This window comes from Metschnikowia bicuspidata (genome assembly GCF_001664035.1).
Source record: "Metschnikowia bicuspidata var. bicuspidata NRRL YB-4993 chromosome Unknown METBIscaffold_3, whole genome shotgun sequence".
In the NCBI taxonomy this organism is placed as follows: Eukaryota; Fungi; Ascomycota; class Pichiomycetes; order Serinales; family Metschnikowiaceae; genus Metschnikowia; species Metschnikowia bicuspidata.
Genome location: NW_017387733.1, coordinates 2,294,419 through 2,317,363, shown reverse-complemented (window position 1 = coordinate 2,317,363; position 22,945 = coordinate 2,294,419). Strand labels below are relative to the sequence as shown.

Here is a 22,945-nt window from a genome sequence, read left to right as displayed (position 1 = left end):
AGGAATGTGACTAAAGAGAGTGGTGGGAAACACGCATCTTAAGGTTTAGGGATTAAGAGTTTATAACCGGAAAGCCACAAATAGAGTGGGGTTTTTGATTTATGCCAAATAATCAATCAATCTGCTTGTAGTCAAGAACCAGCCACTAGCTTCTATTATAGTGGGGAAGAAAAATGGCACATGTCTTCATGAAATTCAATTGCATACATTTTTGACTATTCGTTTTGATCCATGTGAGGGTTTTGTATGTCATATTCATCAGTCGAAATATGATTTTCTTTTTCCCCTCTGGGATTATTAAGAGATGAAATATTTTTGTCCCTCTAATTAGCATCAAAAAGTTTGGCTTTAGATGATTTTGCAAGAGGCAGGAGGCCCATATGAGTAGTCTCTTGTTTTTTTACAGCCGGATTGATGGAGATCCCTCTTAGGGAGCTGAATTATGTTCGACAAAGATCTTTCAAGCCAAGGTGCAAATTTTCTCCGAAGAGACCATCCCAGTGTCTCGCAAAACTAAAGTTACATCAGGATCATTCCGGAATATTCTAATTTGAGTCTTTTTCAACAAGAAAGGAAGAAACAAGATGACCTGTGGTTCTTTAGAGATGAGAAAAGGGGCTTTTGGGATATTGTGGTTCAGCTCATGGGGTAAATGGTCAAGAATACATTTGGTGAACGAATTATCTTGTCTTTCTGATTGGCGTGAATCTGAGCAGCTGAAGCATTCTCACAACGACCACCTTGAAAATGTAAAACCTTCAGTGTGTTATCTCATATCTTGAAATTCTAGCAATTTTTTTTTTTTTTTTTTTTTTTTGATAGAAGGTATGTAAATGAAAATCTGAGCAAGTATCGGTAGACAAATTGATTTTACACTCGCCTATCGAAATCACCTGGATCTGAAAAATCTATTATTCTTATGATGATTAATGTCGATTATACGTACACTTTGAAAGATCACATAAAGACTACGAGCGGTCACATAAAGACTACAAGAGGTTGCATAAAGACTACAAGAGGTTGCATAAAGACTACAAGATGGTGCATAAAGACTACAATAGGTTGCATAAATACTACAAGAGGTGGTATCACTCTATGCTCTGAATATTGAGAAAACCTTCTGCGACCAGATTATACAGCTTGTCCCTCGGCGCATTTAATATAACCTGGATGCCTCGGGCCAACGCGTGCGGCTGGCTTTGACCGTCTGGGCAGGAGAACGCTTGGTCACGTGCCCGTATCTTGATTGTAGTACAGGGCTTACTCTTCATAATCGCCGGTGCTTTCCACAAACAATTGTGCCCAGCGAATCAGGGCGATTGCACCACGCCCATAGTGCAGCGGCATAATGGTTAATAGTTAAGCAGCAGTCGCACCCTTGTCTGACGTCATTGGAATGAGAGTCAACGAAGAGAAATACTATTTTTTTTAGAGAACAGAAACTCTCCCGCCATGGCCTTTCCGCCAGTCCGAGGGCCCGAACCTAATTTCTGGTGGTTGGCGCCACACGTCTTTCTGTGGGTTCGAGCAGACCGGCACTTAATTAGGGCCTGGGTCCCGGGCCTGGGTCCTGCCTGTCCGAGAATATTGCTTGTCCGAGCTCTCCATTGGGCCTGCGTATAGCACTGGGCTCCAGCTGGACACGCAAAGAATGCAACAGCAAACGCCGCAAAAACGCTTTGAATTCCGGGCCTTGGCACCACCCGCACCGCCACCTTCCGCCCGGCCCTCAGATGCCCAGCATAACAATATATCCCCGCCGCCGACACCCTTGGAGATTTGCCCAGATGGCATTGTCCTGCACATCGACCCGGCCCCGGCGATGCACGGAATGGAGTGCGAGCCTCGGCCATTGGCACGGCACACGCTGTGGGCTTCGTTGCGGGACGAGGCGCGTCGCCGTGCTGTCAGCGCCTGAACAAGCCTGGTGTACGGGTGTCGCTGCCCTCCCGGCGGAGACTATACGCCCGATGCTCACAAAGCATGCGAATTGCGGGAAACCTCAGATCTTGTTTTTCGGCCACCAACAGCGCTTCTTCTTCCTGTTGAACAAAACACCTCTTTCCGCCCCCGTCCAGAAAACCATGTTGTCCAAGCAATTTGCCCGTGGCTTTGCCTCGACCCCGCTCGCCAAAAACTATGCCTCCACCATCAAGAACTTGAAGGTCACCAAAGACACCAAGGTGATCTACCAGGGCTTCACCGGCAAACAGGCCACTTTCCACGCGGAGCAGGCCATCGCCTACGGCACGCAGGTGGTGGGTGGCACAAACCCAAAGAAGGCCGGCACACAGCATTTGGACCGCCCCGTGTTCGCGTCTGTCAAGGACGCCATGAGGGAGACCGGCGCCAGCGCCACCGGCATCTTCGTGCCCCCTTCCATTGCCGCCAAGGCCATCGAGGAGGCCATCGAGGCCGAGATCGCGTTGGCCGTGGCCATCACCGAAGGCATCCCCCAGCTCGACATGGTCAGAATCGCCCAGATCTTGAAGACCCAGTCCAAGACCAGATTGGTGGGCCCCAACTGCCCGGGCTTGATTGCGCCTGACCAGTGCAAGATCGGCATCATGCCCTCGCACATCCACCAGAGAGGCCGCGTCGGCATCATCTCCCGGTCCGGCACCTTGACCTACGAGGCCGTGGCGCAAACCACGCAGGTGGGCTTGGGCCAGTCCTTGGTCATTGGCATGGGCGGCGACCCCTTCCCGGGCACCAACTTCATCGACGCGTTGACCTTGTTTTTGAACGACAAGGAGACCGAGGGTATCATTTTGATTGGAGAGATTGGTGGCACTGCCGAGGAGGAGGCTGCCGAGTTCTTGAAGCAGCACAACTTGACCCGGCCCGAGGGCCCCAAGCCGGTGGTGTCGTTCATTGCCGGTGTTTCCGCGCCCCCAGGCAGACGCATGGGCCACGCGGGAGCCATTGTGGCTGGCGGCAAGGGTGACGCCAAGTCCAAGATTGCCTCCTTGGAGTCTGCCGGTGTCGTCGTGGAGCAGTCGCCCGCCAGATTGGGCAACTCCTTGTTGCAAGAGTTCAAGAACAAGGGCTTGATGTGAGCGGCGTCGTGGTATGTAAAAAGCGCAAACAATAGAATTGTGGTATCAGTGTCTGTGGGCGAGGCTGTAGAGAGGCCAGGCTTTGAGCTGTCTGCTGTCCAGTACGCAGGGTGCTCTGTTTTTTTTTTTTCTTTTTCATGTCGGCTTCGGGCGTTTTTCTATTCCTGTTGTCGTAAACCACCTTCACTCTCATTCTGGTCCATTATTCGCATTTCGCTTCTCGTCACAACATCTCATGTCTATATCTCATGTCTATATTACCTGTCTCATTCTCATGTCTGATTCTCACGTCTCTTTTATCTGATTCTCATATCTCATTGTCATGTCTGATTCTCATTGTCATGTCTGATTCTCATGTGTCCTTTATCTGATTCGCATATCTCATTCTCATATCTCATTCTCATATCTCATTCTCATATCTTATTCGCATATCTCATTCTCATATCTCATTCTCATATCTCGTTCGCATATCTCATTCTCATATCTCATTCGCACATATCTCCATCTCATATCTAATTTCTCATTCTCATATCTCCATCGCATATCACATGTCCCGAATCACATTCGAACTTCCAATACATATTATATCTTATCCAAATTTTCAGCCGCCTTTCATATCTTTTCCCTACATCTCTTCGCCGTTTGGCATTATCTTATTCGTCGAGTTCCTTATTAATTCTCACGTCTCTCTTCACGTCTTTCCCATATCTCATGCGTCATCATTTGTCTCAAACCCCCATACATCATGCTCCCATGTCTCATTCTCTCGCCCCTTCTTATGCACTTGTATCTTCCTTCGTTCCCTCTTTTTCCCTTGCTTGGTCATTTCCCGTCTCTCTCCCTACTTGTCTGTCTTCTTCCCTCTCATTGAACTCGTCAGTGCATGAAGGGTTCGCGCACGCCCGAAAAAAATCAAAGAGCGAACTTAGCACCTGCCATAGTCTCTCAGACGACAAAGCATGTTTGCGTTTTCTACACTCTTAAGGCCCAGCCCAGCCGTCAGGCTATTGGCGGCGGGTCCCAGGATGTTCTCGTCATCGGCTTTTGCCTGGAAAACCAACACCTCTACCCGTACCAAGGAAAACGTGCATGACTTGGAGACCTTCTTCAAGTTGATCGGCAGAGACACGATCGAACACCTCGATGCTTTCGACGGAAAATTGAACAAGTTCCTCCGCACGACGTCCAAGCTGATGAAGACGAAAGGCATCGACGTCTCCACGAGACGGTACATGTTGAGGTGGAGACACAAGTTCATCAACAACTTGGAGCCCTTGAGAGAACACAAGAAGGGCAAGAAGAAGAACGGTGGAGAGAGAAAGGCCAAGGCCGTCAAGGCCAAGAAGATTGCGCTCGAGCGGGCCGAGGAGAAGGAGCGCTTTATTGCCGAGGAATTGGAGGCTGAGAGAAAGGGTGAGAGACAGTTCTAACCTGCCCATGTACATAGCACGATAGAAATGACAGAACTTTGAAGGAAACCTGTGTAGGACCTGAGGCTGGGGCTCCATGTCAATGGGCAGGTGTGGGGGTTCCAGATTGGGCTGGCCATTCTCCGTCCCTGGCTGGCCGGTCGTGCCGAAAGTCACTGCTACCGGCCAGACAACGGTCAATACACCGTACTTTCCCGATCTCTACATGTGAACACGTGTTATATAAATTGAGCCAATCAGACCCATCAAAATGAGGATGTGTGTGATGGAGTGTGATAAGCGCAGGCTCTTTTGTTTGTGTATCTAAGCGGTGGACCACGACGTTGGTAGATTAGGAGATCCTGAAAAGCTTACGCATTCTGAGTTATATTTCGCAATCACTGACATGGCCACAACTGCAATTCCACAGCCCAAAAATCACAAGTGCCAGAAAACATAACATGCACACGCCCCTCACCAAAAAGGCCTATTTTCCAAACACCCAGGAGAATATCAGCATTTTCTTTCCAGGCGTCACCAGTCTAGAGCCTGGATAACCTGAACCACGACTGCGCCGGGCCCAGCACCTGGCCGCCCCGCCGGTATATGCACCACCGCGGCCTCACGCTATATATATCCAAAACGTCCACCACGCCGCGTCGTGGCTGAACATCACACTATCACACCAAAGGCCTTCCTTGTAGAGATAACAACAACAGATTGATGATGAAGGCATTTTCGTTTCTTGCACTCCTCGTGTCGGTTTTTGCGTTCTTTAAGTTCTCCGTGGCCGCGGAGGTCGCCGAGAACCCCCCAATCACCAACAAGGTGTACTTTGACATTGAGCAGGGCGGCGAGAAGCTCGGCCGGATTGTGATCGGCTTGTTCGGCACCGTTGTGCCCAGAACCGTGGAGAACTTCCGGCAGTTGGCGGTTTCCGACGACCCCAAGTTCGGCTACAAGGAGTCGATTTTCCACCGGGTGATCCCCAACTTCATGATTCAGGGAGGCGATTTCGAGACCGGCAAGGGCTACGGCGGCAAGTCCATTTATGGCGGCAAGTTCGACGACGAGAACTTCACGTTGAAGCACGACAGAAAGTACCGTTTGTCCATGGCCAACGCGGGCAGAAACACCAACGGCTCGCAGTTTTTCCTCACCACGGCCGTGACCTCGTGGTTGAACGGCGCGCACGTGGTGTTTGGTGAGGTCGTGGAGGGCTTCGAGGTCATTGACACCATCGAGAAGACCAAGACCGACCGCGCCGACAGGCCTGTCAAGGAAGTCAAGATTGTGGCCAGTGGCGAGTTGCCTGTGGAGGGCACGGAGAGCGCGGGCAAGGACGAGCTTTAGGCTGGGATGTGGGCCGTGCGGATGAGCCAGCAGGATAAGGAGCAAGTAGATCTTTATAGCAAATTGGAACAGCAGAGCTCTCTAGCACATTGGAACAGCAGAGCTTTCAGCGGAGAAGCCCTGTAGAGCCGACAGACGAAAGAGCTTGAGCAGAAGGACTCCATCGACAAGAGTGCTGTGTAGTGAGCATGACGCAAACAATGTTGTGTAGCACATTCTAACAGCAGAGCTCAGCAGAAAGACCCTAGCAGAGCTCAGTAAGAACACCCCAGCAGAGCACAGCAGCACCAGAGCCCACAGCCAACTGCCCCATCACCGAACTAATCTTGTTGTTTTTATTATTTTCGGCTAGATTCCCTACCGGTAAGTCATCTGCCAGTCCTGCCTCCGAAGCTCACTGTGTGGAATACGATTGTTGATGTCGCTCACTAGCCTGCTTCAGACAATGGACTGTGGCTTGATCCGCAGGTAAGCCACGGTCTTCAGGGATGTGGCACAAGAAGCCTTCCTAGCCCTATCTCTAGAAGCACTTTGGGTTGGTATAGAGATCCATGCAGTTCAACAGTAGAAGTGCTCGTCAGTACTGAAGCGCAACGGCAAGTGAAGCTCAATGGCAAACCAAGTTACTTCAAAAGCTCAGGGGCAAATCGAGCCAATTCGAAAGCTCACGGCAAATCGAGCCAACCCAAAAGCTCACGGCAAACCAAGCCAACTCAGAAGCTCAAGGCAAATCGAGCCAACCCAAAAGCCAACGGCAAAAAGCCAACTCAAAAGCTCAAAAGCTCAAAAGCCAACTCAAAAGCTCTTCAGAAAAGCGCCCACCAACAGCCCAAAGCCACCTACTCGTCGTCGAGGTTCACCACGAGCCCAAGCTGCTCCACCGTGCTGCCCTTCCCATAGAGCGGAATGTCGTCGATGTAGATGCTTTTCTCCGGCGCCACCGGCGCCACCACGCTGTTGAGTAGGTTTTCAAACGCCGCGGCCAGCACCTCCGTGGAAACGCCGCCCGAGGTCTCGGCCATGGGCCCCGCCAGCCCAATGTCCGTGGCCCCCGTCGTCTGCGCCACGGTTCCCGGGTTGGACAGACTCGTGGGCGTGCCCACCAAACCCGCGGAGCCGGCAGAAAGCTGCGCCTTGCCGCCCGCAGCACCGCCGCTGGCTGCGCCCGCAGCCTCGCTGGGATACGTGTGGCCGCCCTCGCTGATGCTGAACGTGGACATCTGGTTGAGCAAGGCCACGGATTTCTTCATCGAGAGCACCGACGAGAGCAACCGCGCCGCGAGCACGTCGTAGATCATCGGGCTCTGGTACACGTTGGCGCCGATGATGTAGTAGTCGTGTTCGGTGATGGTGTTGTGGGGGTCCAAGCGGCGCTGCCTGCGGACGACCCAGAAGTCGGGCTCGCGCACAAACGCCACGACAAACTCCGTGCCCACCATCTCCGCCAACCGCGTCTGCAAGTACTGCTGTGGATGGACGTTGGGCGGCATCTGCTGGAACTGGAATTGCATGCGGAGCACCTGGTTGTTGGACGTGCGGTCGTAGAACGGCGACTCCGAGAAGTAGTCGAGCACGTTGCCGGTGTGCAAGCCGAACTGCTGGATCCACTCGGGCGACTTCCACTGGATTTCGTCTAGCGGCTCGGAAGACATGGCGGTGGATGGACGGGATCGGGCCTGGTCGGGCGAGTTTGATGGGCGAGCAGCGCGTCCTGCACACGGGCCACGCCGGCCGTGCTTTGGGTGGTGGTTGTGGGGGTGGCTTTGGGGATCATTTGGGTGTGGTTTTCGAGGACGTGGGGCGGGTGCTGGAATTGCGGTGCTGTGGGTGTGAACTTGACATTGTGGCGGAAACGGTTTTTTTGTCTGGGCAAAAACGGTGTCGTGTTTCGTGGGCCGAAGCCCTGGCCAACTATGCAGGTCCATATATGGGGCCTATATGGGTGCAGTAAACGGGTGCAGTAAATGGGTGCACTATATGGGTCCACTATATGGGTCCACTATATGTCCACTGTATGTTTTGGGGCACAGCTTCTAGAAAGCCTCGAGCAGCCAAACTCAGGACTAGGGGTTTTTTTTTTGCAGTTGTGATTGTATAATTGGTAGTGCCATGCTTTCCTCCAGCATTGGCCGCGGAATTCTCTTGCTGGCTTATTGCTGCGATAGGCCCGGAATGAATTGGTGCTCTCCTTGACTTCCTAGACACTGCAGCTGTTGGACGTGCCCGCCAGCGTAAATTTAGAAATCGAACCATCATCGTAGTTTCATCGGCTGGCTTGGAAAGAGCTCATCACATGTCTTGGGGTGGGCCTCATCGGTTGCTCAATGCTGGTGCTTGTCGATATCCTCTACTGGAAAGGGGAATCCGGTATACCTCCGTCGTAGCACCAACAAATCATGTCTTGGTATCCTCGCCACTGTGGCTCTTGTGTTTTCATCTATTTCCTTTCTGTAACCACCAAGTCCCTCCTGCTCTTAGTTTGTTCACCACGTAAATCTCGTTTCCCCTTCGTCATCTCGGCCTGCCTTGACTTTTCGATCCACCTGAGAAATTGATCCATTTCAGCCATCGATCCGTCTGCGCGATCCATCTGAGCAATTGATTATCTGAGCAATTGATTATCTGAGCAATTGATTATCTGAGCAATTGATTATCTGAGCAATTGATTATCTGAGCAATTGGTTATCTGAGCAATTGATGATCTGAGCAATGATCCATCTGAGCAATGATTCATCTGAGCAATTGCAAGCCACCACAAAGCCTGTACGTTATTTGCCGTATTGACTCTTGGCTCGTTTTCGTTGTCAACTAAAGGAGCCCACTGGCAGTAGCTGGTGCATGGTAGCGCTGGAAGCAGCTGGTGGTCTGGGGTCATAAGCAATGACTTAAACAGCCCAAGCAGATTTGCGGCTCCCGCCATTGAGCAGGACCGAACGTTTTCACGCCGCAAACAACCTTGTGGTGGAGGAGGGCCGTCTCATGGCCTGCCATAAAAGCTTATCTGGCACACACGTTTCGTGGCGGCACACTGTACGCCATTGAACAAAGGCAGCAATCTCGGCAATGAATCGTACTTTTCGGTATTCTGACTCCCGTCGTCCGCAACTGGCGGAGCCAGACCCAATCCGACCAATAGACACTTTCACTTTTGGCGGAAACACTTGGCCGACCAGAATACACTTTCAGTTCTGGCGGAAACAGTCGATCCGACCAGAATACACCTTCACTTCTGGCTGAGCCACATTCAATCCAACCAAAAGACACCTTCACTTCTGGCTCCAACGGGGCTTGGTTTCTTGGCGGCGTCGGCTTGCACCCTATCGAGCAGCTCTGGGCCAAGAGCTGAAGATGGCCCAACGCCAGCAGCTAGAGGCCACCCACCATGTTAATCATTCTACGCTATCATGAGCCCCCGCAGCGAGCCGTGTCCTAAACCGCAGCCAAAAACAGTGGAAGACAATAGAGTCTAGTGCAGCCCTGTCCCCCCTCGTGCCTCCTTTTCAGGACCCCCTCACAAGGACGCCGCGCCGTCGGCCTTGGCCAACTCGGCCCGCAACCACGCAGCCTCCTTCGCCATGTCCTCCTCGCACCGAGGATGCCGGTCTGCATCTGGAATGGAGACGAACCCCGGCGAGTCCCGGAACGTCTTCTTGCGCGCGAAGAAGCCGGCGTACGCAGCGGCCAAGTCGGTGTTTTCGAGCTGCCTGTGGATGCTGTCGTCATGCGTGTCGTTCTTGAAGCGGGGAATAATATGCGTGTGGAGATGCGGCACCGACTGGCCCGATTCCGGCCCGTCCTGGATGGCCAAGTTGAGCGAGTCGGCCCGGTGGACCCGGGAAATGAGCCGCTGCACGACCTGCAACGTCGCCATGTAGTCCTGGCTTTCGGCGGGCGTCAAGTCGCCGAAACGAAGCACGCTGGTGCGGAGCGGGACCACCAATACATGGCCGGGAACCAACGGCTTGAGGTTCACAAGGGCGTAGGTGTGGGCCGAGCGGAAAAACACCTGCAGGTCCACGGCGAACTTGTAGAAAAGCACGGGTTCGTGCATGCTACGTGAGAGAAGATGGGGGCCGAACTGTGGGCGGCCAGACAGAACGGCGTGTTTTATTGGGTGCGGTGCCAGTCGTGCACTTGAGTCGCGGCACGGCTAGATCAGGTGGCCCGGGCGCTGAGCGTCGCGAGCTTCTAGTGTATAGATGCCCAGGAGGGTATGCGGCGAGACTCGTGGATGGATTAGATTGGATTGGACTGGATTGGATTGGATTGGATTGGATTGGATTGGATTGAGATGGATTGGATTGGAATAGATTGGATTGGAATTGAGTTGAATTGCATTAACTCGGTTCGATGTAACTGGATAATTGGCTGAACTTAATTTCATGTTGATCTCTTGGATTGGAATGGATCGTAATGGAATGGGTTCTGTTGAAATATATTGTAATCGATTGGATTGGACTGCAATTAATTGGGTTCGATCTAGCTGGATAATTGGCTGAATCTCATTCTTGTTGTATGTAATGGATTGGATTCAACCGGGTTCGGTTTGACTGGATAATAGACTGAATTTGATTTATTTTGTTTTATCGAATTGACTTGGAATCGATTGAACTATAATGCACCAGAATGCGCTATACACCCCGCGCCCTAACTATAACGAACTCATCGTTTTAGATCGCTTCACAATGTGAAACACCCCGCCCCCCATCCTCTTATCAAATCTAATATATCCACGACTACTATGCTCTCAACATCCGGGCTTGCTAGCTCTCATCCAGCCATTTCCGGCCCGTATTTCATGTGGCCTTGTCTCGTGTACTCGGCACTACCCGACACAGGAACGACTCTTCGGAAACCTCAAAATTCCCATACAGCAAACCAACTGCTGGATCGGTCAGTTCGTAGGCGTTTCGCAGCCATGGCCCGTCTACAGAAAAGTGGCTTGTACTCTTTATTAATGTCGATGGAAAGTAGCTACAGAACGCCACGCGCAGCTCCCTGAATACCACCTAAGCCCTAATTACACGCGTGCGCAGCTTACTTGTTGACCTTGCCGAAGTACTCCTTGGAGGAGTCGACCGTTGGCTTGATGGTCTCGGCGCCTTGTTGCCAGTTGGCAGGGCACACCTCGCCGTACTTCTCGGTGAATTGGAAGGCCTCGACCAATCTCAAGGACTCGTCCACGGATCTGCCGACAGGCAAGTCGTTGATGGTGATCTGTCTCAAGGTTCCCTTGGGGTCGATCAAGAAAATGCCTCTCAAGGCAACACCCTCCTCCTCAATCAACACACCGTAGTCCCTGGACAAGGAGTGGTTGGTGTCGGCAATCAAGGGGATGTTGACTGGGCCCAAGCCGCCGTCCTTTCTGGCGACGTTGGTCCAGGCCAACAACGAGTACTCGGAGTCCGTGGACGCGAACAACACCTCGGTGTCCTTGTCGGCAAACTTCTTGACGGCGTCGGAGTAGGCAATGATTTCGGTGGGGCACACGAAAGTGAACGCCAATGGAATGAACGCCAACAACACCCACTTGCCCTTGTATTGTTCCAAGGAGACCTCCTCGAAAACCCCGTCGACGACGGCGGTCTTCTTGAAAGATGGGGCTGGCTTTTGGATGACGGCAGACATTGTGTTGGTGTGATTTATGGTTGATGTGTTTTTGGGTTGGATGTGAAGTGGAATTCTAAGGGGGAAACGGATTACGGGCGGCGGGCGCCACAGTATTTATATCCGCTCATTTAGTCAGCGACGCAGATCTAGACGGGCCGCCCAGTTACCAGATCTGGAAGGTCGCACGCCTGTGTAAAGCTGCCCCGACGACCGGCCCCCAATTCGGTCCCTTCAGATCGGCCGACAGTGTCTGATAGATGGCAGCAAAACAGCGACACACCACCAGTTTTCAGAGGATTTTGCAGCCTCGAAGAAAGGGGAGGAGGGGTGTGGGATCTGGGTATTTTTTTTGCGATACCCCGCCAATACCTGCGGCCTCTATGGATAATAGGGTATTTCCAGCGGCCCGTGAGCCACAGTTCTCCTGCGGCCCGCGCGCTGTATGCAGGCCCGCCACGACTCGCGGAAACTGGGGCCACGTTTCCGGGGCCGCCAGATTAGTGAGCGCGCGGTCTGGGTCTGGCTGGTTACGTAAGGACAGGGTTGTCTGCTTGGGCAGTCTGATCTGGATTGTCTGGCTGGGCAGTCTGTTTTGATTTGATTTGATCTTCTAGTTTTTGTTGGATGTGTGTCTTTATGTATTGGCCCGGTTTTTCTGTTTGAGGGCTGGCAGGTGCCTTGAAGAGGTGGGCCGATTTCGATTGGCACACGGTGGCCTGGGCCGCCCGGAATTATCTGGGCCCGGAGTTGCGGCTCTAAGCCCGGTCTGAAAATGCTCGCGCTCCCGTTTTCCCACGCCTTCGTGGTATGGCCGAAGTTCGGTGAAACCATGACTTTTCATTGCAGTGGGAGAATCGGACTTTGCTGAATTCAGCGGCTCGGTGTGGAGAGCGTCTGAGCCGCTTATCTATTGGAGGAGCTGGGCGCAGCTGTCGTTGTTGTCTAGTGGAGTAGTCTCTTGGAACAGTTTTATTAGAACAGTTTTATTAGAACAGTTTTATTAAAGCAGTTTCTACCAGATCAGTTTTTACTAAAGCAGTTTTTACTAAAGCAGTTTTTACCAGAGCAGTTTTTACTAAAGTAGTTTTACCAGAACAGTTTTTACCAGAACAGTTTTTACCAGAACAGTTTTTACCAGAACAGCCTTTATTAAGACAGTCTTTACCAGAACAGTCTTTGCTGGAACAGCCTTTATTAACACAGTCTTCACCAAACAGCCTTTCTTAGAACAGTATTTTAAAAAAAACTCTTTCTCAGAATAGTCTTCAACAGTCTTTACTGGAACAGTCTTTTCCAGAACAGTCTTTACTAGAATAGTCTTTATTGTCTTAAAACAATCTTTACCGAAACAATACTAATAGGACAGTACTATGAAATCTTGACAAAAATAGTCCCCAATAAATAGTCCCCACTAAATAGTCCCCACTAAATATAATAGTTTCCGTCAAAACAGTCTCTCTTGGTCTTTATTTAAACAGTCGTATTAGAACAGTCTCATTAGAACAGTCTCATTCAAATAACCTCATTTAAAGTCTCTACTAGAACAGTTCTTCACTACTTGAACAAGCTCCACTAGAACAAGCTCCACTAGAACAGGCCTCACTAGAACAGTCTGCACCGGAACAGATTACAACGGTAGATAACCACCGAGGTGCCACCATCACAGAATTCCAAGCCTCAAGCTCAATACATAGTCCTGTGCCGACCCGCGGATACTGTACTTTATGGTGGCCCCGGCGTTCCATGGGATTCGGGGTGCGCGCACATCTTTCCTAGAGCCTTATCATGCCATCAGGCATACGAATAGACCCTTCCTGCTGACTCAGTGTTCACAGAATAAAAATGCCAATCCAATAAACAACCAGGAAAGTGAATAAAAGCTGCTGGACTCGGCGTCGCTTTGTGCACACAGGTTCGACCGGCCCTTTTCTGGTCCAACCACTGATCAGCGCCTTTAGAAGAGGCCTCTTGGAATCGCTTCTGGAGTGGTTTCTGCAGTGGTTTCTGGAGTGGTTTCTGGAGTGGTTTCTGGAGTGGTTTCTGAGTGATTTCTGGAGTATTTTCGGAGTCGCCTCGGGAGGCCCTATTCGCAGTTGCCCGACGCCCTGGGACCCGCACGTGACCCGCAGCACGTGACCCCAAGCCGGTGCACTGCTACGGGCCACCTATTCATCTACAAACCACAGTTGTCCCCAGCCAAAATCGCCATGGAGAAGTTTGGTTTCCACAAAGTCAGCAATTCCCCGAAAGCGGGCAATGCAACAATCACGCACAACCAGGCCGCGAAAAAAGCGCCTGCGGTGCCGTATTTCAAGAAGCACATGAGAATCGAGATTGCGCCGTCAAACCTGGTGGCCTTGGCCAATTTGATCGCCGTCCACCCGGCGGATTTCCCGGAAATCAACGAGCGAGACAACATCATTATCGACGGCATCTTTGTATATGGCATCACCAAGGACCCTGCGATGAAACAGGGCACTATTGGCTTGGCCGGCAATCTTCGCCAGTGGTGCAAAACGTCCTTGGGCCAAATGGTGGACGTGGAGTCGTACAACATTTTCGACCGCAGCCCCGACAACACGCACTACTTGGGCGAGGTGGACTTTTTGGTCGACTACCGAAACTCGTCCAAAGCCACGCCGGCTACCATCAGCGAGGAGGACCTCATCAGCGTGTTTCTTGCCAACTATCAGAACCAGATCTTGCAGCCTTCGCAGCCGGTGGTCATGGACTACAAGGGCAAGATTCTCTCTGTTTTTGTGTACGCGTGCCAGGTGATCAACTTGAGCCAGATTGGCGAGCCCATGCGGGAAATGTCGCAGGACATCGCCACAAAGGGCATTTTGATGAAGGGCGGCACGTCCGTCAACTTTTTCCCCACCGAAAACTCGTTGATCAAGTTGCAGAAGAAGCTGGGCGGCAAGTCCTCGGCCATGATCAACAAGCCCAGAGCAAACCCCATCATCAACCCGGACTTCAAGTTGGAAAACTTGGGCATTGGTGGCTTGGACCATGAGTTCCAGCAGATCTTCCGCCGCGCGTTTGCCTCGCGCATCATCTCGCCCGACTTGGTCGACAAATTGGGCTTGCGCCACGTCAAGGGCTTGTTGCTCTTTGGGCCTCCCGGCACAGGAAAGACCTTGATTGCCAGGCAGATCGGCAAGATGTTGAATGTGAAGGAACCCAAAGTGGTCAACGGGCCGGAAATGCTCTCGAAGTACGTGGGCTCCTCGGAGGAAAACATCCGGAACTTGTTCAAGGACGCCGAGGCAGAGTACAAGGCCAAGGGCGAGAACTCGCTGTTGCACATCATCATTTTCGACGAGTTGGATTCGGTCTTCAAGCAGAGGGGCGGTGGCAGAAGTGACGGAACAGGCGTTGGCGACAACGTGGTCAACCAGCTCTTGGCGAAGATGGACGGAGTGGACCAGCTCAACAACATCTTGATCATCGGAATGACCAACCGCTTGGACTTGATCGACAATGCGTTGTTGCGTCCCGGCCGTTTCGAGATCCAGATCGAAATCTCGCTTCCCGACGAGAAGGGCCGGAAGGAGATTTTGTTGATCCACACCAAGAAAATGGCCGACAACAACATCTTGGGCAGCGACGTGGATTTCGACGAGTTGGCTTCGCTCACCAAGAACTTCACGGGTGCCGAGCTCGAGGGCCTCTGCAACTCCGCCTCGTCGTTTGCTATCAACCAGTTCACCAAGAGCGAAAATATAGCCAAGGTGGACGAGAACATTGCCAAGATGAAGTTGACGAGAAACGACTTTTTATTGGCGCTCAACGAGGTGAAGCCGGCATTTGGTGTGAACGAGGAAGACTTGAACATGAACTTCCCCTACGGAATTATCGAGTACAACCAGAAAATCCACTCAGTGTTTGAAAAATTGAAGTCTTACATCGAACAGGTGAAGCAGTCGGACACCGAACGCCTCATCAGTGTCTTGTTGCACGGAGAGCCTGGGGTCGGGAAAACCGCCATCTCCTCGATGATTGCGTTGAACTCCGAGTTCCCATTTATCAAGATGTTAAGCGCCGAAAGTTTGGTGGGAATGTCCGAAGCAATGAAGATGACGACCATTGACAATGTGTTCCGGGATGTCTACAAGTCGCCTTTGAACGTCCTCGTCATCGATAAAATCGAGACGCTTATCAACTACGTGCCCATTGGCCCCAGGTTTTCTAACGAGATCTTGCAAATGTTGATTGTGAATTTAAACAAGAGGCCACCCAACGGAAGAAGATTGCTCATAATCGGCACTACGTCACAGTACTCTGTTTTGAAGCACATGGGTTTAGTGGAGAACTTCACCAAGACAATTGAGTTGAAGAAGGTTCTGCATCTCGACGAGGTGAGTGTGATTTTGGATCAAATGAAATTCATGGACAGCTCGCTGCGGAAAGCAATTTTGCAACAACTTTCCTCCTACGGCGATGGAACGATTAATCTTAGTATTAAGAAATTGATCCAAGTGTTGATGAACTGCAAGTACCTCAAGGCCGATGTGAATGTGGTAGTGGAGAATATCTTGGAAGCTCAGGTAGCGTAATTCTCCACCATCCGCGAATCATGCAGCCATGCCATGGTGAGAGTGCTTGCAGACGACAGTATCTGTGTGTCGTATGTCAAACAGGAATGCAAACGCACGACACGCGCGGCTAGTTCAAATCTGAAACAAAACGCACAGAACGCACGCGAACAAAAAGCCACGCGTCACGGGCCGGCTCACACACCTGGACCGCGTCAGCATGGTGGACGAAGTGGACGGATGAGGGGGAAGGGGGAGTACAGTATTTTACTTATCAAAAGCGAGTGTCATAGGCCTATTTCGTGTTTTCGCTTTCCCATTGAGTGTTTGTGTCCTCAGTTTCTCGTGACAAGAAGGGCATGGAATACAGCGAGCTAACTTTATGTATACAACTAAAAATGAGGCTGGGAATTCTCAAAGTAACTTAGCTGGTCGGAGAAAGATATGGCTACATGTGAATTCAATTTATTTCTGCTAATCTCCCCTCGCCAGCTGTCTTGGCCAACTTGACTCTTTCATGCATGAATTCCTCATGTTTTTCACGCGCTACACATTTTTCTTCGCATTCATCCTGTAGTTGCGTCCAGCGCAATTCGTATCACCCCGCCTGGAAAATGCCATTATAGCCTGTATCGATTCCAAGACGACATTTTTTATCATGCACTCCTGGGAATAAGGACAAAAACACAGGATTACGTCAATTGTTTTCGACCCGTTTTCCGTAACTCTCGATCTGTCCTATATTGTCGCTGCAAGGGAAGATTAACTAGATTACTATAACAGCTAGTATTAAATATGCTGGTCAAAATAAAGTTCACTGTTGTTGCTCCAACATTAAAGTGTTTCACAGTTTTTCTATACACACAGCGTGAGACAACACTCTTGATCGCGGCCATATCGAAGGTGTACGTCAAGGTTTCGGGGATTTAAATCTGTAAGCTTTTTTCTTTTTCAAATTTTCGTTTTTCTTATATAATTTCTTTTCTTTTCTGAGTTATTCCCGTTTATTGAGCCGTGGTCTCGGCCCTTATGAGCCATTTGTTTTTCATGCATTGCAGAAATTGAAGCCATACCAAAACGGGGCTACCCCACAATTCCGATCTCCCATAGCTAGCAATTTCTGTCCGTTTCTCCTCAAATATATAAAGCAGGTAAATTCAGCCCAGTTTGTCGTCTCCTTGTTTTCTCTTATTCTGTTTTCGCTTTTATTTGCAATTTACATACTCTCAAACTTACTGTCATATCGTGCCTTCCTTTACAATTCACGGTGCTAAATCTACTGGTAAAGGGAAAGCTCTGCCCTGAAAGCAGCTCCTGAATCCCTGTGATAAACCGAAATCTTTGGGTGCTTAAAGACGTCAACCATTCTCTGAGACGAAAATTTTGGCTGTTAAAAAGCACCTGGAAAACTATCAAGAACAAGTTTCAAGTTGATGACAGAGAAAGCTGGATTTTCAAATATCATGTTTTATGACGCACCTGTGATACCTTCTTCTCCTTGCACAATTAGTAAGGCGTGTTGGGAGGATATAATGGGAGACACATACTCATATGAACATGGCATGATTTACTACAACAACGCACTTAAAGAAAGCACACCCAGAACCGAGAATGTGTCAATGGCGAGCCAAGTTCCTTACTCACCTGTAATAAAGCAGGAGTCAGATTGCGGATACTCTCAGACAGAGTATACATACATAAGCTCTTCGGACTTCTTATGTATGACACCTGCTAATACATCGTATACATCGAACTCAAAAACTCTCTCCTGGGAGTCTCTTTTTGACGAAGATTCTAGAATTATTCTGGATATACAAATACCACAGCCTCCCCCAGACCACCAGAACACCCAGACGGAAACTGTTGATTCCTTTCAGAGTTTTACAACTGCAAGCATGAAAATGGTAAATCAGAACGTAAGGGGCAGTTTCGCTATATGTTCAGATCTAGCTGCTTTCATGGAACCCAAACAGAAACTGCTGACGAGTGCTTATCTCGTCACGCTCAACTTCACAAAGTTGAAGTCATTTCTCGGCATCATAAGCTTAAGCGGGCCTGCTCAGGAATACAGACTTCCAATCTTCAAGAAAATCGAGTCTTTAGATGACATGTTGCAATCTGGTAAATACGACATCCCTAAAACAGCTCTGGATACTGGCCCCAAGCAGGTCCTTCCTGCGTTGAAAAATCGATACGTTTCGCGTCTCACTCGCAGACAATTGGCCCTTGTTTTAGGAATCCACAATTACGACATCTCTTTGGTGAAGGATATTGAAAATGTGATCCTTGCGATGTGCGATCAGTTGTGCGGGCTAAAAATCGGTGAAAGCTCATGGAGCAGAATTCCACGATTGGCAAGAAAGGATGCAGTCCTGAAGGTCTACCGATTCGCAACCCCGTTCTTCCCGAATTTTACTATGGACAACGTTCTCACTATCATCAAGAGAGGTGCCTATTCGCGCACACAAGAGTTCTTGAGACGTAAAAGGAGAAGAGAGAGAAAATATAGCATTGAGCAAAATATGTCTGCTATGAAAAAATAGTTTGATGTAAATTTAATGAATTGAATGATTGTGAAAAAATATGAGTGGTACGGGAATCGAACCCATGTCTAATGCTTGGAAGGCATTAATGCTAGCCATTACACCAACCACCCTTTGTTGTAGAATGAATGACATTGCAATAACTAGTCCAGCAAAAAACAAATAATAGTAGTTTATTTCATGCCAAAACACCATGTGTCTGTTGAATTTGAAACTCAGCTCATGTCATTTTTCTTGCTCGAGATCGAGCCCCTAAAGCGGTAAGAGGTTTCCCGCACCCGGTTTTTTATATATATTATTTATATAGTTTTGCCCCTTTAATCAGATGAATCTACCGAAAAACCCCCCCGAGTGTTCAGGTTACCTATAGTTTTCGTCCCTGTCTCTGGGGAGCGGTATCCTTCAATACATATGATTTTTTTTAAAATAAATTAAGGAATTTCAGGGAGTGAGAAAGAGCTTGACTTCACTAAACTCATGACTCCAGAAGAAAGTCTGTCCCGGTCGACAACTCGCGGGGTGAACTAAACAAATCACCTCGATCTTCAAGGCACACCCAAATACGTCGCTGGCCGCAATGAAAAAGCATTCTCCAACCACCTGGGTTGACGCTGCTACTACAGGACATTTTTACAAGAAAGCAGTAACGCAGTATATTCGTTTACAGTTGCGTGTCAAGAGGATTACCAGGTCATGATTAACGGCAAGGGACGAACCGCGTTCGACATAAGGCAGGTTTTTGAGAGCTGTCCAAAGTTATTGTATTGTATTTCATATTGTTGTGTTTCAAATAGGATGTGTCCTAAGGAGACAAAAGACAACCCCCCCCTGACTTCTGCACCAACACGTTGTGTTTTAAACAACGAACACAGAGTTTTCAATTGGTGCACGTATCTATACTGTGTTTACCACTGATACTCTACTTCACGTGGCCAAGTGGACTTGTGTATTTCTCCTATATACTGCCGCTAGCCGGAATCTGCTCCAGATGCTTTCTATGAGTATCAGCATGATGCTCGTTAACAAAGTGGCTCTATTATGGGGTTCCCATCTGTGGCCACAAATTAGGCGTTATAAATATGTTTATACTAACCACGACTGCTGAGGACAAGCATTTAATAATGTGACTGAGCAGTGGCGAGAAGCACGGCGCACCGATGCATTAGATTTTCGATAAATGGGCCAAGTTCAATGACGCGGAACCGTGCCCGAGTCGGCGCAAGGTACGGGATGCAAACCCAGGGCCTCGATGAAGTGGAGAACGTGGAAAAAAGAGCCAAGCTCCACACTGTTAAAGCCAGGCGCCATCCTGATCTCCCTCACGTGATTCGGGCGTGAGCAAGAAAAGAATCGTTTAAAGGGAGAAGAAGTAGAAGAAGAAATCGTTGCAAAATTAAAGTGACAAGAGTAGCAATGGACCGAAACAAGTGGGATGTGATAGTGTTAGTGTATTGAATTCCGGCCGAGGCGCGAACGAGACGATGAATTAACTCAGTTCAAGACACTCAGGAAGACCTTCTGGAAGGCCGCCTTCCCGCCTTTTTCGATGACATTCCCATGGCACATGACAAGCGTGTCGAAATCCCAGGCATTGATTGCCTGGAGTCCCTCGGCAGACGCCTTGGTGTTGACCATCTTGCGGAAAAGGAACCGCCCCGTTTTGCTGTCTGCATTGAGGAACTTGGCAAGGAACGACATCCCGGAAAATGGGTAGTAGTTCTCCGGAAAGCCGGTGGCAGGACTGAATTGTTCCATGGGGACGTCGGTGCGTAAGTTGAAAAGCATGTCGGCCTCGAACACGGCCTTGGACTCCTTGTGGTACGCGACAAGCTCCTTGTTGCCATGTGAGGGGAGGTAGACAAACTCGAAGTTGTCCAAGATCTGGGGCTCCTGAACGCCGATTTCTCTCAACGTTTCTGCGTCAATCTTCTTATTGCCGTACTTGGAGGTCACGACATAATCGGGCGAGACACCCTTGCCCAACTGGACGCCTTCCATGGCAATGATCTTCATTCTTGGGAATTCCTGTTTGAAAGAGGCCGCAGCCATCGTGTGCTCGCTGTCCGGCACTATAAGATGAGTGACGTTGAACCCGGCTGCCTGGCCCGTGAGTAATTCCAAGGCCTTGTTGACGTCATCGCTGAAAGGAATGGCGGACCAGACCACCACCGAGTCTTGCAAACGGAAAAGAGCCATACGGGCGCCGAAATTCACGCGGCCCATCCGTTTAAATCCGGTCACGGAAAGCACGATGTTGTCGGTGAGCTTTCTGGAGGACACAGCTAAAGGGCTGGGGTACATTGCGCGAGATATTTTAAGCTAAATTGGTCGGCCAGAGAGAAATGTCTGAATTAGACTATAGAAAAAGTTCGAGAGAGATTTCCGGCCCGAATCACATCGACGTGGGTGATTGCTCTCTTTATATACCATCGGCCCGGCCTAGCGTTCGGCAAAGCACGCCGTGCAATGGCTCCTGCAGAAAGGCGCGGCGGATAAGATCCCGGACTGCAGAGAGACACGCTTATGCGATTGTTCAGGCTAGACCCATTCTCGGGGTGATAGTCTTTTTTTAAAAAAACGAATTATGAAGTGAGGGGCAGAAGGACTGTTTTGGTCTGGGATTGGGTTGGAGAAAACCTACTGTAGGGGCCAATTGATGTGCATACCAGATAAGGTTTTTTTTTTTTCTTTGACAAGACAAAACAGGCAGAAGTTGGGAACCTGGCTTCTAGCTTAGCCACTCAAAGTGTATTTTTGGCCATTTCGAGAGACGGCTGTATCACTAGCACTTGTTTTCAGGGTGAAAGGGGTCACTTCACAACGAAAGAGAAATCCAAAAATGAATACAATATTTGGGCAGCAAGTCTCCAGATCGGCTTCGCAATGCTCACGTAACCGATCACCGCTATAGGCAGGTACGGATATCCCGCGGCATCCGAATAAACCTAGCTTTGCCTCCATCAATCACTAGCAAATCCGGGCGGCATGTAGAGGGGATTCATGTCTGTTTTTTCAAGCTAAAAGCGTGTCCAAAATTTATCTATTTGCGTGGCTGAATTCTTCAAGAAGTTTCACCAAAATGGGATACTTTAATGCTCTGTCAGAAATTCACTTCAAACATCAGCCGGTGAATCCGGGCAAGACGCTTTTATGGTACAGCTTGTTTCCCAAGGTATCGTAAGTCATCTCATGGGAGTATATGTCCTCGCGGCCAATTGTACAATAATCTAAACCATGAGGCCAATCTGGATTAGTCACGAGTCTGACTTTAGTTCGGCGATTGTGCGAGTAAAAAGATTATCTGTTCTTCTCATAGCAAATATGGGATTAATGTCAAAATCATTGAAATAACCAGTGTTGGCCATCATTGTAGTCAGTAACATGGCTTTAAATGCTCCTGTTGACATGACCGTTCAAATATGTAATATTGTAGCCGATAATATCGTAGCCGATTTTATGGCTGTGCGAATCCTTGTGTAGCGCTTCAGACCTCAGTTTCGCGTAAGCCTATTTCAGTACCTCGTGTGTCTCACATTGTTAAACAAGTAGATTAATAGAAAGTGAATGATGTGGCGATGGTTCTGTGTAATTTTCCCCTCCATTATTGGTGTCTTTTGAATCACCTATTCTTTTTCATCTACTACAAACCACATGTTGATTATTTATTGGCGAGCGTAGGTAATTTTAGCACACTGTTCTCTGACCTGGATGTCCTAATGGTTTGCCTCATGTGCTTGTTTCACAGAGCCAATCATCAGATAAAGTTTTCTTCCGTTCATTTTTTTTTGCTAAACTCGTTTATAAATACACAGCCATACGATACTACATGAGAGCCGCAAAAACAGCCCAAAAATTATGTGATAAGTTCAAAAAAAGAATGGACGAGTCCGGATTTGAACCGGAGACCTTTCCCATGCTAAGGGAACGCGCTACCAACTGCGCCACACGCCCAGTTTGTGTTTGAGTGTTATGATACGACATGAGCCAGATTATAGATTCTGGGCATCCTGTATAATACGAAGGACGAAGAGTCTAAACATTCCTGATCGGGGTTACCCCTCACCTACTGTATAGAAGGGTTCCGAACTATAAAGGAGCGTGAGGCTGAGACATCCCTGAAGAAGGATAACACTTTTTAGACATCGAGAATACGACAGATAGACTAGGCCTATCCACTAAGGCTGAACTATCTATAAACCGATCTACTCGTAGTTTAAGAGACAGCTCCAGGCTGTTTCATAATAGTTGGTAGCGCCGCTTAGTTACGACCATGGGAGAAACTACAATGAGCGCAGAGACAAATAAAGACACGTCGACCTTGACCTTCAACCCGACAATGTACTTCAGCGACGCAGAACAAGACCGGGCCGCTCAAGAATATTTGAGTAACATGAACCGCCTTCTCGAAACAAAAAATACTGTCCATTACAGAT

General features: G+C 49.3%; 10 protein-coding genes and 2 non-coding genes across 12 annotated transcripts; 6 read left to right on the top strand and 6 right to left on the bottom strand.

Annotated features, from left to right (window-relative positions):
- Positions 1-1,585: 1,585 nt before the first annotated feature.
- METBIDRAFT_32136 (uncharacterized protein) lies at positions 1,586-2,115 on the top strand. Its single transcript, XM_018855988.1, has one exon. It carries the CDS (start codon positions 1,652-1,654, stop codon positions 1,916-1,918), a length of 267 nt encoding a protein of 88 aa, XP_018712168.1. The 5' UTR covers positions 1,586-1,651; the 3' UTR covers positions 1,919-2,115.
- Positions 2,085-3,059, top strand: LSC1 (succinate--CoA ligase (GDP-forming) subunit alpha; the record flags this gene model as incomplete). Its single annotated transcript, XM_018857567.1, has 1 exon — positions 2,085-3,059. The coding sequence occupies one exon, from the start codon at positions 2,085-2,087 to the stop codon at positions 3,057-3,059; it is 975 nt and encodes a 324-aa protein (XP_018712167.1).
- Positions 3,060-4,030: 971 nt separating this feature from the next.
- METBIDRAFT_22050 (mitochondrial 37S ribosomal protein mS41) lies at positions 4,031-4,489 on the top strand (the record flags this gene model as incomplete). Its single annotated transcript, XM_018855136.2, has 1 exon — positions 4,031-4,489. A coding segment is annotated over one exon (459 nt), but the record flags the coding sequence as incomplete, so codon positions are not given.
- Positions 4,490-5,194: 705 nt separating this feature from the next.
- On the top strand, positions 5,195-5,821 carry CYP5 (peptidylprolyl isomerase family protein; the record flags this gene model as incomplete). Its single annotated transcript, XM_018858900.1, has 1 exon — positions 5,195-5,821. One exon carries the CDS (start codon positions 5,195-5,197, stop codon positions 5,819-5,821), a length of 627 nt encoding a protein of 208 aa, XP_018712165.1.
- An 839-nt stretch (positions 5,822-6,660) lies between these two features.
- On the bottom strand, positions 6,661-7,473 carry METBIDRAFT_41185 (mediator complex subunit; the record flags this gene model as incomplete). The annotated part of the gene is made up of 1 exon (XM_018857366.1): positions 6,661-7,473. The coding sequence occupies one exon, from the start codon at positions 7,471-7,473 to the stop codon at positions 6,661-6,663; it is 813 nt and encodes a 270-aa protein (XP_018712164.1).
- Positions 7,474-9,332: 1,859 nt separating this feature from the next.
- On the bottom strand, positions 9,333-9,872 carry HNT2 (bis(5'-adenosyl)-triphosphatase; the record flags this gene model as incomplete). Its single annotated transcript, XM_018858899.1, has 1 exon — positions 9,333-9,872. The coding sequence occupies one exon, from the start codon at positions 9,870-9,872 to the stop codon at positions 9,333-9,335; it is 540 nt and encodes a 179-aa protein (XP_018712163.1).
- Positions 9,873-10,784: 912 nt separating this feature from the next.
- Positions 10,785-11,821, bottom strand: METBIDRAFT_32133 (peroxiredoxin). Its single transcript, XM_018855987.1, has one exon. The coding sequence runs from the start codon at positions 11,447-11,449 to the stop codon at positions 10,859-10,861; it is 591 nt and encodes a 196-aa protein (XP_018712162.1). The 5' UTR covers positions 11,450-11,821; the 3' UTR covers positions 10,785-10,858.
- Positions 11,822-13,638: 1,817 nt separating this feature from the next.
- SEC18 (AAA family ATPase) lies at positions 13,639-15,990 on the top strand (the record flags this gene model as incomplete). Its single annotated transcript, XM_018857315.1, has 1 exon — positions 13,639-15,990. The coding sequence occupies one exon, from the start codon at positions 13,639-13,641 to the stop codon at positions 15,988-15,990; it is 2,352 nt and encodes a 783-aa protein (XP_018712161.1).
- A 1,442-nt stretch (positions 15,991-17,432) lies between these two features.
- Positions 17,433-18,512, top strand: METBIDRAFT_12134 (uncharacterized protein; the record flags this gene model as incomplete). The annotated part of the gene is made up of 1 exon (XM_018854175.1): positions 17,433-18,512. One exon carries the CDS (start codon positions 17,433-17,435, stop codon positions 18,510-18,512), a length of 1,080 nt encoding a protein of 359 aa, XP_018712160.1.
- A 41-nt stretch (positions 18,513-18,553) lies between these two features.
- Positions 18,554-18,625, bottom strand: METBIDRAFT_t141. Its single transcript has one exon. It is a non-coding gene; the product is annotated as a tRNA-Gly (tRNA).
- Positions 18,626-20,003: 1,378 nt separating this feature from the next.
- On the bottom strand, positions 20,004-20,813 carry METBIDRAFT_41237 (uncharacterized protein; the record flags this gene model as incomplete). Its single annotated transcript, XM_018857372.1, has 1 exon — positions 20,004-20,813. The coding sequence occupies one exon, from the start codon at positions 20,811-20,813 to the stop codon at positions 20,004-20,006; it is 810 nt and encodes a 269-aa protein (XP_018712159.1).
- A 1,577-nt stretch (positions 20,814-22,390) lies between these two features.
- Positions 22,391-22,463, bottom strand: METBIDRAFT_t140. The gene has a single exon. It is a non-coding gene; the product is annotated as a tRNA-Ala (tRNA).
- Between the last annotated feature and the right edge of the window lie 482 nt (positions 22,464-22,945).

What these genes read in the sequence shown, in the direction of transcription:
- METBIDRAFT_32136 (XM_018855988.1), top strand. Translation starts at nt 1,652, where the DNA reads ATGCAACAGCAAACGCCGCAAAAACGCTTTGAATTCCGGGCCTTGGCA.
- METBIDRAFT_32133 (XM_018855987.1), bottom strand. Translation starts at nt 11,449, where the DNA reads ATGTCTGCCGTCATCCAAAAGCCAGCCCCATCTTTCAAGAAGACCGCC.